Below are 15542 nucleotides of genomic sequence, written 5' to 3' on the forward strand. Positions count from 1 at the left end.
GGCAGATGTGAGTGGGGAGGCAGATGTGGTTGTCGGTGCCCCGCGGGTGTTGTGGGAACAGGCGCACACACCCACTGGACCGCAGTGGCAGCGGGTCAGTGGCTGAATGAGCTGGGTAACCGGCGCCCTGGGCACCCCATCCTGGACGTCAAAGCCCGGAGCACAAGGCCGGTGGGGTCAGGCTTTGTAAATACGGAGGCTGGTCCCCCTGGGGATGTGCTCTTTGGCTAAACAGTTGGTCTGGCTAGAGCCCTGCTCGAAGCGGGCAATTTTCGCTGGGGTTCTCCGCTGGCACTGAGGGACTCACTAGCTCCTTGAGGGCGGTGAATTAGCGCCCTGCCTCGCCCTCAGGCATTGGGAACCCCCGGGGAGTCCTGAAGTCGGCTGGCACCTGCCGGCAGCTGTGGGCACCTCGTTCCGAACCGGTCCTGCACTTATGGAAAATCAGTCTTGGCTAGCTGAAGCATCCGATTCCTCCAGCATCTCCCGGCTACGGCAGGCGGGGCGACTGTGTGTACAGGACGATTGGAGTTCTGGATGCGAAAGGGAGGCAGGCAGCTCCGTCCTATCCCAAAAGCGACACGATCTTCCTACCATGGGCTCCTCTGGGAGGAGAGCCTGGAAGTTGTCGGGGCCCAGCCCTTGGTTGTAAAATCTTGGCTCTCCAGCACTTGTCCTGGAGGGCCCAGGAGGCAAAACTCCCCACACCCTTCCAGGTGGGCAGCCCCTTGAAGCCACGATGTGGGTTAGAGAATGATAGGTGGGGTCCCAGCCGACCCCAGGGGAAGCGGGGAGCCCTCCATTTTCTGCCCACATTTGTTTCCTCCAGTTTTGCAACCTGTCCTAGGGGCACCGAGAGCAGGCAGGCCTGGAGAGGAAGACAGACCTGGACAGGAATATTTTCTGGCTGAGAAAGGCAGTGAGAGGGCCTGTGCAGGTGGTGGTGGGAGCTCAGAAGGAGCAGCGAGGGCCTGAGGTTGGGAGGCTTCCTGGAGGAGGCACTAGGAAGCGGCTCCCTAGGCCCCCGATGGGTGTTTGTTGAATGAATGCTTGATGGATTTTGAAGTCTGAGTGCATTGAGAGAGGGGTGTAGAAAGGATCCTGCTGCTTTCACTGCACTAGGCACAGCGTGTGCAAAGGCCCTGTGTGTGGAAAAGCCAGACAGGTTATAAAGGCTAAAAATCTCCATGGGTTTCAGTTTATATAGTCAAAGTTGGAGGGGAGTGATTTAGAGAAGAGAACTGAGATATTCCTCCTTCCCTCTGAGGAGAGTGGGTTGCCTCCTTGGGGGTGGGGAATCCCTCTCTGCTGGGCTCCATCTTCCAATCTCAGGGGGATCTCCGGGGCAAACCTGGGCTGATGTAAACAGTCACCTCCCCTCGGCTCCTCTTGGCTCTGGGGAAGGAAAGGGAGATGGCAAGGGTGTGGGCTTCCAAATGAAGATCCAAGCAGGGCCAGGCCTAGGGTGAGGTACTCACTCTGAGGCAAGATTTAGGTACATCATATATTTTTATGCAATATTTTAAAATAAAAATAATGCCAAAAATCCATGATAAACAAAATATCAAACTTTTACTACGTAAAAACAGAATCGGACCCTGCACTTGCACAACCCTGCTTCATTTGCCTCCCAGACAGGCCACTGTCTGCCCCAAAGAGAGGCTGAAGAACCAGTGTCCATGCAGAGAGTTTGGATGGTATGTGAGGGCAGTGTAGAGCATGGGAGTGAAGGGTAGGAGCTATATTTAAAAGAACCCCTCTGGCCCTAGCCCGTTTGGCTCAGTGGATAAAGCATCGACCTGTGGACTGAAGGGTCCCAGGTTCGATTCCAGTCAAGGGCTCATGCCTAGGTTGTGGGCTCGATCCCCAGTGTGGGGTGTGCAAAAGGCAGCTGATCAATGATTCTCTCTCATCATTGATGTTTCTATCTCTCCCTCTCCCTTCCTCTCTGAAATCAATAAAAATATGTAAAGTAAATAAATAAAAGAACCCCTCTGGCAGTTGGTGAGACGGTAAACTTAACCAGCAGGCTCCACTGGGGGAGATGAGGAAAGGCAGGTGGGCTGGGAGGAGGGTCACTACCTCTCCTGTCTGCCTTCCTCCTGCTCTCCCTCCCCCTCAGGCTTTGGGCAGTGATACTCTAAGTGTGGTCTAAGGAACCACTGTGTCAGAATCCCTTGGGGGTACTTGTTAAAGAATGCAGACTTCTGGCATACTGAATGAGAATCCCTGGAACTTGCATTTTTTACCCATTTATTGAAATAAAGCTTACATACCTAAAATTCATCCATTGTTAGACTATATCAAGATGATTTTTTTAGTAAATTTCTATTTGCTTAGTCATAACTACATCCATTTTTTAAATCCTTACCTGAGGATATGTTTCATTGATTTTTTTTTTTTAGAGAAAGAGAGAGAGAGAGAGAGAGAGAGAGAGAGATCAATTAGTTACCTCCCATACGCACCCAACTGGGGATCAAACCCAAAACCTAGGTGTGGGCCCTGAGCCGGACTCCAATCCGCCACCTTTTGGTGTATGGATGACACTACAAACAACTGAGCCAACCAGCCAGGGCATACCCACATCCATTTTTAGACATTTCCATCACCCCCAAAATTCCTTTATTTGTGGTTAATCCCCATTCTCACCCCAAGCTTAAGGCAACCACTATCAGCTTTCTGTCTACAAATTTGCATGTTTTAGATATATTATATAAATGGAGTATATAAATATACAGACTTTTGCATCTAGCTTCTTTTACTTAGCCTAATATTTTGAGGTTCATTCACACTGTAGCATGTATAAGTACTTCTTTTTTCAAAATTGCTGAGCAAGTATTCGATTGTATGGATGCAACACATTTTGTTTATTCATTCATCAGTTGATAACTTGGTGTTTTCGCTTTTTGGCTATGATGAATAATGCTGCTATAGTCACTCACATACATGTCTTTGTGTGGATATACGTTTTCATTGCTTTTAGCTAAATTCCTAAAAGTGGAAATGCTGGATTTTATGGTAAATTTGTGTTTAAATTTTTGTTGTTGTTGTTGTTAAGCCTCACCTGAGGGTATTTTTCCATTGATTTTTAGGGAGAGTGGAAGAGAGAGGGAAAGACAGAGAGAAATATCAATGTGAGAGAAACACATCAATTGGTTGCCTCCCACATGAGTCCTGACTGAGGCTGAGGATCGAACCTGCAACCCAGGCACGTGCCCTTGACTGGAATCAAACCCTCAAAACTTTGGTGCACAGGCCGACACTCTAACCACTTACCCACACTGGCCAGGGCAGTTTGTGTTTAATTTTTTTAAAAATATATTTTATTGATTTTTTACAGAGAGGAAGGGAGAGGGATAGAGAGTTAGAAACATCGATGAGAGAGAAACATCTATCAGCTGTCTCCTGCACGCCCCCTACTGGGGGTGTGCCCGCAACCAAGGTACATGCCCTTGACTGGAATAGAACCCGGGACCCTTCAGTCCGCAGGCTGATGCTCTATCCACTGAGCCAAACCGGCTAGGGCTGTGTTTAATTTTTTAGGAAAATGCCAAGCTGTTTTCTAAAGTGGCTGTTCTATTTTACATTCCCACTAGCAATGTAAGGGTTCCAGTTGCTCCACATTCTCACCTACACTTGTTATTGTCTATTGTTTTTATTATAGCCATCCTAGTAGTATCTCAGTATAGTTTTAATTTTCATTTCCCCAGGGATTAATGACGTTGAGCACTTTTTCATGTTTAAAAATACAGAGATTTCTCATAGAAATCCAGAGTCCTGATCTCACCAGCAAAAACAAACAAACAAACAAACAAATCAGGATATCCGGTAATGTCGGTATGTCCAGCATGGTAAGAGCCCAGTGGCGGCTTTGCACAGGGCAGCGTCAGTCACCAGTCGCCCACATCTCGCTGACATAGGTTACCTATGGTGCTTCCCCTTTGAAGTCTAGAGCTGTGCTGTCTACTGTGGGAGCCGCTAGCCACATGGGGCTAGTGGGCACTTGAAATGTGGCTAGTCTGCATTAAGATAGGTCGTAAGTGTAAAATATGCATTGAATTTTGAAGACTAAGTATAAGAGAAGAGTGTTTAGTAGCCCAGTAGTAATTTTTAACATACTGATTGTGTTTCAATGATAATATGTTTGATATAGTGGGGTAAATAAAATACATTAACCTTGCAAGTTTCTTTTTGCTTTTTAAAATGGGGCTCTGAGAAACTGTAAATCTACATACATGGCTCACAGTATACTTCTGTTGGTCGGTGTGGGTCAAGAGGCTAAAGGGTAAGCCGGGGACCAGGCAAGAGGGGTAGGCATGGCCAGACCACAAAGGAGGGTGAAGCAGGGTATGATGATGGTTAGGATGTGAGCTCTGGAGTCCATGATCAGAGGCTGTGCTCCTGATTGCTGTGCCCAACTGAGTTTTTTCATTTTAAAATGGGGCTGGATAATGGCATCCACCCCCCAGAGCTGTTCATGGAAAGCACTGGGTATAGAGTCGGTACTTCCTGAAGGACAGGGGACATCATTTTGCCCAGCTATGGAGCTGGACTTTGTCTCTCAGGGAACTGACTGGACACTGACCAGTTTTAGGCTGGAGAGTGATGTGTGTTTAAGAAAGTTCCCTCGGCAGCAGGGCAGGGAGACCAGAGCAGGGATTGTGCTGAAATTCAGGCAGGAAGTGAGTGTCTGTGCATACATGGAGAAGGGGCAACATTCGGGGCACGAGGAGAAATGAAAACCTAGGACATGGTGACGGATGGGATGTGGTGGGAGAGGCATCACTGAGTGTGAAAGGCATCACTGAGGTTTCTGGCTGGGGGCAGGGGAAGGGGGAATGCACACCCAGAGAGGGAAAAGCTGGAGGGGCTCTGCCAGGCTCGGTCCTGGTCATCCTTGTCTGCCTCTGCATTCCCAAGGCCTGGCACAGCTCCTGGCACACAGACACTCAGCAGATACTTGCCGTATGGCTGGAGGGCTAAGAGCTGTCTTTGAGACCACAGTCCAGGGCTTGCTGCTGGTTCTAAGTCTACCAGCGGTGTGAGCTCAGGCACACTACTTCACCTCTGTGGGCTTCAATTTTCTCATCTGCAAAATGGGAATAATAAATGTAGCCGCCTTGTGAGTTCTGAGGATTCAGTGAGGTTGTTTGTGTAAGCTCATAGCATAGTGAGTGCTCAATAACTGTTGGCCCCAGACTCCCCACATGACCCCCCTACCAACATACACATAAGACATCCTTTTTTTTTTTTTTAACATCAAGGCTCTCACTTCCTTGAAAGAAGCTAAGCCTCAGGGGAAATATGTGATAAGCTCATAGCATAGTGAGTGCTCAATAACTATTGGCCCCAGACTCCCCACATGATCCCCCCACCAACATACACATAAGACATCCTTTTTTTTTTTTTTAACATCAAGGCTCTCACTTCCTTGAAAGAAGCTAAGCCTCAGGGGAAATATGTGTCTCAAGTGTTCTCTCTTCCCTCTGAAGCTGAGCAGGAAGATGGAGGTTAGACTGCAGGAAGAACTTTCTTTTAGAGGCAAGGATGTCCAAGTGGGTTTTAGAAAATCAACTTCTCAGATTCCCTTCTCTGCCCTTTGTAGCTGTTGGTGGATAATTAAAGAGCATTTGGGGGAGGGGGCCAGAGGGTGTCTCTTTCTTCCTGGTCTCCTTGAGCATTCCAGAGTGACTTGGCAGGAAGGGGCCAGGGCTGGAGGCCTAATGGGGCTGTAACCTCCCTGTCCTCTCACTACTTTGGGGGAGGTGAAGACATAGGATCACAAGTGGGCAGGGGGGAGTTGGGGACTCCTTGTGGTTGCCCAGATCGGGCTGGGCCCTGCCACAGTGACCCAGGAATCCTGCCTGCAGCTCAGACCCCATCTCCTCGTCTCCAACTCCCTCTCTGGTCACGCATGCCAAAACCCCAAGAGTCTGCTGGGGCTGTTTGAGTTTTAACAGGGCACCAGCCTGGCTTGGTGAAGGGAACACAGGTTCAAGAACCAGACAGCTCTAGGTTCAGTTTTACCACCCATTAGTTGAGTGAACTTGGGTGAGTCACATTAACATCAATGTGCCTCCGTTTCTTCCTTGGTAAAGCAGGGATCGTAGAACCCTTCTCTGAAAGATGCTGGGACATTTAACTGTGCCTGTGTGCACAGCATGTAGCATGGTGCCCAGCTCAGAGCGGGTGCTCCATCAAAGTGCTCCCTCCACAGCTGCTAGTGTCCTGAAGTCCCTGGCTCAGTGTTGTCTTTCTCCTTTGCTCTTGCTTCTGCTCCACAGTCCCCATCCCCTCCAAAGCCAGCAGCCTCTCGGCCCTCTCACTGGCCAGAGACAGCCTGGTTGGCGGCATCACGAACCCCAGTGAGGTCTTCTGCTCCGTGCCAGGCCGGCTGTCGCTGCTCAGCTCGACATCCAAGTACAAGGTGACAGTGGGGGAGGTCCAGCGGCGACTCTCGCCTCCCGAGTGCCTCAACGCCTCACTCCTGGGTGGTGTCCTTCGCAGGTAGGAAGGCCAACCCACAGCTCCCTGCACAGTGCTTGGGCCAAAATCCGTGGCCATCTCAGACCTCCTCAGGGGATCAAGGAGGGTCCAGCCTTACCCCAAGCCACAGGGCCACCTATGCCTCAGTCTCCCGGAGGGGAGGTCCAGGTCCCCAGCAGCAACTACAGGTCTGAGGCCCTGAGGGTGGGGTGTGGAGGAAGAAGCCTGGGCAGAGAGGAGGGTTGGAGGACCCACCCGTCTTGGGCAGATGGACAAGGCTGGGTCTGGAAAGAAGAGTGCCCTCCTCTCCCCCTCCTCCAGAAAAGGGACCCCCCAGGACCCAAAGCCCATCCCCTGTGGAGCAAAGGCCTCTTTGGTGTGTGCGTTTTGGGGTCCATAGTTATCTTCTAGTTGTGTGTCTGTCTCCCTTTGTGCATATCTTTGTGCCTACATAGGGCTGAGTCTTGGTGTGCCTAAGAACGGTGTGTGCATGCATGAGTGCATGTTTGTGTGTGTGTGGTATAGGGGGTGGCTAGGAAGATATGTTCCATGAATGCGAGTTTCCTGTGTTACTTTCAGTGGGATGTGTTGGATGGAGTGTGTCCTACCCTGTGTGTATGTGATCACATGTACATCTGAAGCTAGACTTGTGCATGTACCTCCGTGTAGGGGCTGCATTTGTGCAGGTATGGGAGTATCTCCTTATTCCTGGTCTCTTCGAGCAGCCCAGAGGGGCTTGTGTGAATGTGTGAGTGTCTGTACATGTCCCTGAGATCCTGACTTCGTGTGAACATTTGTCTCTGTGCCCCTATGTGTGCCTGGTGTCTGAGTCTCTCTCTGTGTGTCTGTCTCTATTGGGGTGTGTTTATTCTTGGCCCTCAGTGTGCGCTTATCTGTGTATGTATCTATATGTATCTGTGCGTGTCTGCTTGTCCCAGTGTATCTGTATAAAGGTCTATGTGTCCCTGGGTAGCTGTGTATGGCCTGGCTGGCATGTGAAGGTGGGAAAAGGCCTATCTTGCCACACCCTGGGCTATCCTGCTATTGAGAGGGTTAGGGAGAAATGAGGGGCTCCTGGAGCTAGGCCCCCTACCCACCATCTTGGCTACAAAGCCAGTGAAGTTAGAAAGAGGTTGGGGCCAGACTGAAAGAGGCCCCCGACTGTCCCCAGGGCCAGACCCAAGCCTCAGCAGGGGTTGGTGGAAGCAGCAAGGTCACTTAGCCTGCATCCTTCTCTCTTGTCTTCATAGTGTGTGTCTGTCTCTCTTTGTGCACGTGAAGGGCCAAGTCCAAGAATGGAGGCCGCTGCCTGCGGGAACGGCTGGAGAAGATTGGACTCAACTTGCCAGCTGGCCGACGCAAGGCCGCCAACGTGACGCTGCTCACTTCACTGGTGGAGGGTGAGTGAGGTCTGAGGGTGGGCGCTGAGGCACAAGGGGTCCTGTGTCATCCAGTATGAATGTATGTGACTGTCTCCAATGCAGGAAGGTGTGTTTAGTCACATGTTTGTTCTCTGTCATGTATGAGGAAGTGCTGTGTGTGATATGTATGTACAGCCTTTGTGTGTGTGTGTGTGTGTGTGTGTGTGTGTGTATGCACGTGCCCATGCAATCAATAGAGAGCATGTGTGTGTATGGTGGGGAGAAGTGGCCAGTGATTGGATGAGGGAAAGGGATAAGGGGGTTAGAGTACTTTCCCTGAAGGTTGGTGACTCTGGGTGTGATTATATAGAGCTCAAGCTTTGGGATACAGGGTGGGCTCAGCTCCCATCCCTGAACTCAGAGCCCATCCCTGGTGGCCCCAAAGGATGGCAATGGGATTGCTGGAGTGGGAAATCAGAGGAAGGTATCTATGGAAGCAAGATGGGGTAGGATGGGCCCTGGCCGGGGGGTCAAGGTTCAAGGTGGTGCTCCAGTCTCAAAGGTACACCTGGCTGTAGTGAGAGCTCACCTCTTTGCCTCTTCTCCTCCCAGGAGAGGCCATACACCTGGCCCGAGACTTCGGCTACATCTGTGAGACCGAGTTCCCAGCCAAGGCAGCTGCCGAGTACCTGTGCCGACAGCATGCTGACCCTGGGGAACTGCACAGCCGCAAGAACATGCTGCTGGCCGCCAAGTGAGTGAGGGTGCAACGTGGACACTTTTGGACACTATGCGCAGGCTGTCGTGGGTGCCATGAACAGGCACATGTAGGTGCAATGCACAGACCCCACGCATGGGCACAAGTGGCACCACACACAGCACACCTACACTCAATGCTGTGCATGCTACATTGACATACATGAATATATCTGGGTTCTGTGAATCAGCAAAAATGGTATCATAGACAGGCTTACATAGTCTGTGCCACGCTCCCATACACGGCCCCATGACACCACCAGCCCTAGTCCCATCATGGCTCTGAGGTTCCATGGTCTTGCTCCCTCTGCTTGAGCCTTACCCATCAGGCCTTCTGTTCCAGTGATTTCCATGAGGGCACCCATGCCCACCTAGGCCCCAGGTTGATCACCCCTTGTCCTTACTTCACATTTAACCTCTCTGCAACTCTCGTTGTTGCCTCCCTCACCACCCTTCACATGCTGCCACCTCAACTCTAGTCTTCTAATCTCTTTCCTGGATCTTCACTCCAGCACCCCACTATTCCTTCAGATTCCCTGCACATGCACTGCCCCCCTTCCCAAGAACCTTCAATAGCTCCCACTGCTACTGCACTGATTTTCAAACTAGGTTCTGTGGGGATGCTTCGGGGTCTGTTTAATGAACTGCTATTCCATTAAGGTTTAGTTTTTAGAAAGAATCCCAGTGCAAGAAGAGACAGAGTGAGACATAGAGAGGAAAGGAATAAAAAAATTTGAAAACCACCAATCCATTGGGTAAAGTTCAGACTCCTTTGAGGACCCCACAATCCAACCCACACAAACCCTACCCACTCCAATTGATCTCTCCTGCCCTCCCATCCTTGGGCTTGCTCTCCTGCTTAGAACACCAGCCAGTACCCCCACCTAATGCAGTCTTTCAAATGGCAACTCTCCCCTCCCCTCTTTGAGGCTTCCTCAAGTCCCCTAGGCAGAAATGGAATCACAGACTCAAGGGACTTCCATGACTCATGAGACCTTTGAGACTGCTCATATTGTAGCTGAAGAAACACATCTAGGGCAGGGCTCACCTCACCCATTAACCAGCCAACTCATTAAGCACTTCCAGGTCCCACTCATGTCTAAGATGCTGACTGGGTTCCATGGTGACACAAAGGTGAGACAGGGGTGATTCTTCTGCCTGAGCCACACACAAGATGCACAAAGAAACAAATAATGGCTGCAAACTAGAGCTGGATTCAAATCCCAGCTTAGCCACTTGGGCAGGTCATCTAACCTAGTGGTCACCAACCGGTGGCCCGCCCACCAGTGGTCTGTGGGGTCCGAAAGGTTGGCGACCGCTGATCTAACCCATTTGAAACCAGTTTCCTCATCATACGATGGGATAATAATAAGAGTATGGATTTGTTGTGAGGACTAAGTGAGATGATACACTTGGCACAGCATCTATGGTAGGCCTCAATTGATGTTCACTATGAGCTATTATTTCAATTATTCAAGGCAGATTCTAGATTATTCCCTAATAATTTCAAAGCTCTGTGAGACACTGGTATTTGGAGTGGGGGTAGGATTGGGAGAGTGGATCAAGGAAAGTTTCCTGGATAAGGTGGTAGAGATAGACTTTGAATATGGGCAGGATGTCCACAAGAAGAAGGATCCTAGGGCCGTGGTCGGCAAACTGCGGCTCGCGAGCCACATGCGGCTCTTTGGCCCCTTGAGTGTGGCTCTTCCTAAGCCTTAGGAGTACCCTCATTACGTTAATCACAATGTACCTACCTCTATAGTTTCAGTTTAAAAAATTTGGCTCTCCAAAGAAATTTCAATCGTTGTGCTGTTGATATTTGGCTCTGTTGACTAATGAGTTTGCCGACCACTGTCCTAGGGTATTGGCATGTGCTGTTCACTAGCTGTGAGACAAATCAGTTAATGTCTCTGAACCTTAGTTTCCTTTTCTGTAAAATGGGTATGATCATCATTTGCAGACTATTGGCAGGGTCAACAATCACAAATATAATAGAAATAAAGTACCCAGAACATGGTAGGTCCTTCTCTGGGCTCAGACCTCTGACCTCTAACCTCTGACCCTTTTCCCCTCACCAGGCAGATCTGTAAGGAGTTTGCAGACCTGATGGCTCAGGACCGCTCGCCACTGGGCAACAGCCGCCCTGCTCTCATCCTGGAGCCGGGAGTGCAGAGTTGCCTGACACACTTTAGCCTCATCACCCATGGTTTCGGTGGGCCAGCCATCTGTGCTGCCCTCACCGCCTTCCAGAACTACTTGCTGGAGTCACTCAAGGGGCTGGACAAGATGTTTCTAAGCAGTGCGGGCAGTGGGCATGGTGACACTAAAGTTTCAGAGAAGGATGCCAAGCATCGGAAATAACCGCTTCCCAGGCCCCATCCCTAAGGGGCTCCCAAGGCCTGAAATAAGGTCTTAGCTCCTGGGGGTGGGCCTGAAAGGATTAAAAGGAAGGGTTAGAGTAAGGCCAGAAAGAGAGCATTCATCCAGAGACCCCCGAGTTAGGGACCTGGGCTGGAAAAGGTGGGGATGGCCTCTCTGTGGTGGTTTGATAAGGGCCCTGTTGTTTGCAATTTTCTGACCCTGGATTGCTAAGTGCTTGAACAGGAAATTGGCATGGTTCTTGGGGCTGAGCCCTCCCATTAGGGTGCTTGGGCAGTGGTGGGTACTCTTAGGGTCCAAGGCCTTGCTGTTTTTACTGATGGCAGGAGGAAAACTGTTGACAAACCAGAGGTGCTACTGAGGAGTTGGCACCCTTCATCCCAGAATCTTGATCCTCAAAAAAGGGGTGCTGGCAGGAAAACTCCAATGGGTTCTTTGGACCTCTCCCACTCTTGGAAAGAAGTGGGCAAGAACAAAGAAGACAAAGCACAAACTGTAGAACTTGAATCCAGGCTGCACTTCACAGCCCTGTCATTGTCTGCCCTATTTATTTGTGTGTTGAAATTAAATTTGAAAGTTTTAAAATGTCCAGCGCAACTGATTTATCCCAAGTTGAAGATTCGTTTCACTATTTTCTGCTCATGCTCCGAGATGTCCAGCTAGACCAGGATGGAGAGGGTGTTTCGGTTCAAAGGAGTGTTGGGGGACAGGGAGCCAGAGGGAAGACAGACGTGTTAGGGACCCTGAGGTTGTCGCTGGGATTTTGTATTTGCTTGTTTCCTTTGACTCTGCGGGTCGATGCACCTCCCCAACCCTCAGAATGCTTTCTCATTCTCTTAATAAAACCTTTCCATTGAATGTGAAGCCCCTTTCTCCCCCTTCAGCCCAGGTCTGGACTTGCCTCCCAAGGGAGAGTCCTAGGAGGGGCCTGTGTGAGATGGGGTGCAGATGGTGGGTCTATTTGGCTTGTCAGTGTGGCTTTTAGTTCTGTGTGTGAAGTGACTCCTGGGTCTGTATGTACATTATTGTGACTTGGTGGGCCTGTGCGAATGTGTCAGTCATGGGTGGTGGGTCTGTATGTGTGTCTGTGTGAATGCTGGTGACTGTGTGTGTGTGTGTGTGTGTGTGTGTGTGTGTGATTTAAGCCAATACTAACCCAGCTCTCTCATCTCCTTGAGGATTTCACTCTTTAGGCATCATTTCTTTCCTGCATCATCAGTCCCTCCCTATAACTAGTTTACTATATCATTCCCCAAAGCACCCATGTTCTAAGACCTCTGACCTTACAAAACATTAATCCTTTCCCCATATATTTCCCTGGCAGTAAAGTTTTTGAAAGTTTGTTATACCCCTAACCCCACTTCACTCTTCAACCCACTTCAAACGGTGGTACTAAAGGTTGAACTAGCTATGGTCATACGAATCATCTTTTCCCTCATTCATACAATAATTAACTTTCTTCTTATGGTATAAAGCATTTATCATTGGTGTATTAAAGTGTATGACATTTAAATCTGATGGTAACACTGTTAACACACATGTTCTGATCTGCAGGTAGTATCGTAGAGATGATATTTCACTTCATAAATGTTAGAAATGCAAAATCGCAGGCCACACCCCAAACATGCGAAGCTATAGGGGTAGGACCCAGAAAGCTATGTTTCAATTAAGCCCACCAGAGGACTGGGATGTGTGCTGTTTGAGGATCACTGCCTCAAAGAAACTTTAATCCAGGGGTTCTCTGTCAGGACTGAGGATAAGAATTATTTGGGAAGCTTTAAGTATTCCTAGCCCCAAACATACTTAGTTGAAACCTGGGAGTGAGTGCAGCCTTATTTTTAAAGGAGGGTGTGTGTGTGTGTACATGTGCACATTTTACACTGGAACAGCATATCTGAAGTTTCCTCTGGGAGGGGAAGCAGGTGATCGAATTTTAGGGACAAGAGAAACATTTTTTACTATGTGTCTTTATACTCTGTGCATTTTTTTACTAAGTGCACATAATACCTATTTATATTAATTATTTTAAATTTTTTTTAGCTTAGGGGGAAGAATCACTGCTTTAGAAGGAATGAGACATTAGCCAGCATGATATACGAATGAGCTAGATGGGAAAGAAGTCAGGCAGTGAAATAGAATCTGGGGGTGTTGGGCTGCTAAGGGGCAATCAGAGCATGAACAGAGGGAAAGTAACAGGAGGAAAGACAGTCTCGGCCAAAAGTCCAAGCAGATAATCCTTTCTCCATTTCCTTCCTGAGTAATGTCAGGTAAACTGAGATTCAAACCAGAGAGCTCAATTTATCCATAGTCAGCTTTATTCTGAATTAACCATATATCAAGAGTGCACGTCAGGAGAGTAGAAAAAAATAAACGAGCTCGTCAAAAAAAGTTCCCTGGCAAGTGGGGGAGAGGGCATTTTGTTAGGAGCTGCGTTTAGAGAAGGAAATGGTGGCCAGGTCATGGATGCCATTTTTGTCAATGATTCGAACACTGAAGGCTGGCAGGTTCAGGATGAAGCGCTTCTGGAGCTGCAGAGACACAAAGGAAATCAGTCAACAAACATTACTGAGCACCACTGATAGGCCAGGCTCTGACTGAGGCACTGGGCACACAAGCTTTTGTGAAGCTTATATTCCGCTGGGACTAGGACACTGAAGAAAGCCCAAACTGCAGCTGAAAGCTGACTGGAAGGTGGTGAGCAAGAACTGGGAGCTGCAGCTGGGAGCCTGTCTCGGGCCAGTCCGCTGATGAAAGAATGAGACAGTCTGATGATCTGTTCCCCACAGTCTTCTACCAATCAGCCTGGTAAACACACACTTCTCTTTTAAAACGTTCCAAGGTGATAAGCCAACAGAGGAGTGATCGCCCTAGCAATAAGCTTTGGACCAAAGCAATGTACCCCTAGGTCCTAACAGCTTTCTCCAGTCACCTACCCATATTCTCAGGACCTGGTGTGTGTGAGTGTGTAGCAGGAGGGGTGGTGGGAAGGATGTTGGCAGAACTGCTCTTGGGACAAACTCTGCTTCTGTCTCCTCTAATCCAAGCTGACCTGTCATTAAAGTAACATTTCTGCATCTCTTAAGACTCTCTGCTTTAGAGACTGTTCCAAGGAGCTGCATGGTCTTGTGTGCATGGAAGCAGACAGCCCACTAACCTGGCTGGAAGTTACTGAGGGACAAGCTGGAGGAAATTTTTGCTCCTGTGGCTACCTGTCCTGGACACCTCACTTAATAGTCTCCAGAGAAAAGGCACGAAGTTCTCTACCTATTTCCTGGGGAGCCTATCCCAGAAATGTCCCCCTCCCCAGGCCTACAACCCCTCCCTGGATGCTTCCCATCTCCTTCACTACTGAGAACTGGGCAGCAACAACCAGTTCACTTCCAGATCCTCTCTTTCTGATGACTCTTATTATCCAGAAACACGACTCAAGATTAAGAAAAGGTAACAATAAGGAAATGTGGGTTTCTAATATGATGACGTTTAGGATTTATGAGGAATAAAGTCTCAAAGCATTTAATATTCAGTGGCTTCTTCCTGGCAGCTCCTTGAACACTTGGGGTTGGCAGGCTAGGCTAATATGACCTCTCAGCTGAATGGTTAAGAAAAACACATGAGTTTATTCTCAGCATCGGCTTTGGAAAGGGGATTCACAAACAAGAGGAAGAAGGGGGTACTGTGGGCTGAAAAGGACAGGCTTGTGTAAGAGGCAAACTGACATTATGTTCAAAGCATCCCCCCCACCCACCTGCTCTCATCCTCCCACTCTCACTAGACTATGAATTCAAGTTAATCCTTAGGCCACAAGAACAGTAAAAGAATGAAAAAGCCTCAGGGAGCTGCTTTCTTTTCTTTCTCATCCTCCATTCACACCCCAAAGCCTCTGACTCTTAGTAGTACTAGACTGGGTGGGGTCTGTGGCCTCATAAAGTAAAGGCTACTCTCCCCTTCTGCCCAAAGCTTCCTAGTTGCTTTCTATGGCCTTTGGAATTCTCAGGAGAGGCTTCCTCTCCAGGACTCATGCACCGTTAAGGGGAACAAACACTATAGCAACTCCAGATGGAACAAGAATAAAGCAGGTATGCCGAAACCGGTTTGGCTCAGTGGATAGAGCGTCAGCCTGCGGACTGAAAAGTCCCAGGTTCGATTCCGGTCAAGGGCATGTACCTGGGTTGTGGGCACATCCCCAGTGGGAGATGTGCAGGAGGCAGCTGATCGATGTTTCTCTCTCATCGATGTTTCTAACTCTCTATCTCTCTCCCTTCCTCTCTGTAAAAAATCAATAAAATATATTAAAAAAAAAAAAAGAATAAAGCAGGTATAAAGGGCAGCAGTTGTTCCAGTATGGCCCCGTTACCACCTGCAGCAAAATCACCTGGGCCTGCTAGTTAAACTATTCTCAGGCTCTACACCAGGACAAACGTGTCAGAAGGGGGCTGGAAGGCTGAATCTATTTGATTTTTAAAAACAAGTTCCTCAGATGATTATTACAATGCTAAAATTTGCCGAAACCGGTTTGGCTCAGTGGATAGAGCGTCGGCCTGCGGACTGAAGGGTCCCAGG

At 48.9% G+C, this 15542-nt stretch overlaps 2 protein-coding genes across 2 annotated transcripts in view; one reads left to right on the forward strand and one right to left on the reverse strand.

The window, feature by feature from the left end:
* The window catches only part of TFAP2E (transcription factor AP-2 epsilon (activating enhancer binding protein 2 epsilon)), a gene marked incomplete at its 5' end in the record, with an annotated part of 15802 nt that extends 2408 nt beyond the window's left edge, over positions 1-13394 (forward strand). Inside the window, 4 exons of the mRNA XM_005868576.2 lie at positions 6285-6507; positions 7768-7886; positions 8460-8601; positions 10682-13394. Coding sequence (XP_005868638.2) covers positions 6285-6507; positions 7768-7886; positions 8460-8601; positions 10682-10964 — 767 coding nt within the window. The remainder of the gene's footprint in view (positions 1-6284; positions 6508-7767; positions 7887-8459; positions 8602-10681) is intronic.
* The window catches only part of PSMB2 (proteasome subunit beta 2), a 37008-nt gene continuing 34741 nt past the window's right edge, over positions 13276-15542 (reverse strand). The window contains exon 6 of the mRNA XM_005868577.2: positions 13276-13510. Within this exon, the coding sequence (XP_005868639.1) occupies positions 13403-13510 (108 nt within the window). The 3' untranslated portion in view covers positions 13276-13402. The remainder of the gene's footprint in view (positions 13511-15542) is intronic.

The sequence above is a fragment of the Myotis brandtii genome, unplaced genomic scaffold, assembly GCF_000412655.1.
Source record: "Myotis brandtii unplaced genomic scaffold, ASM41265v1 scaffold274, whole genome shotgun sequence".
Lineage (NCBI taxonomy): Eukaryota > Metazoa > Chordata > Mammalia > Chiroptera > Vespertilionidae > Myotis > Myotis brandtii.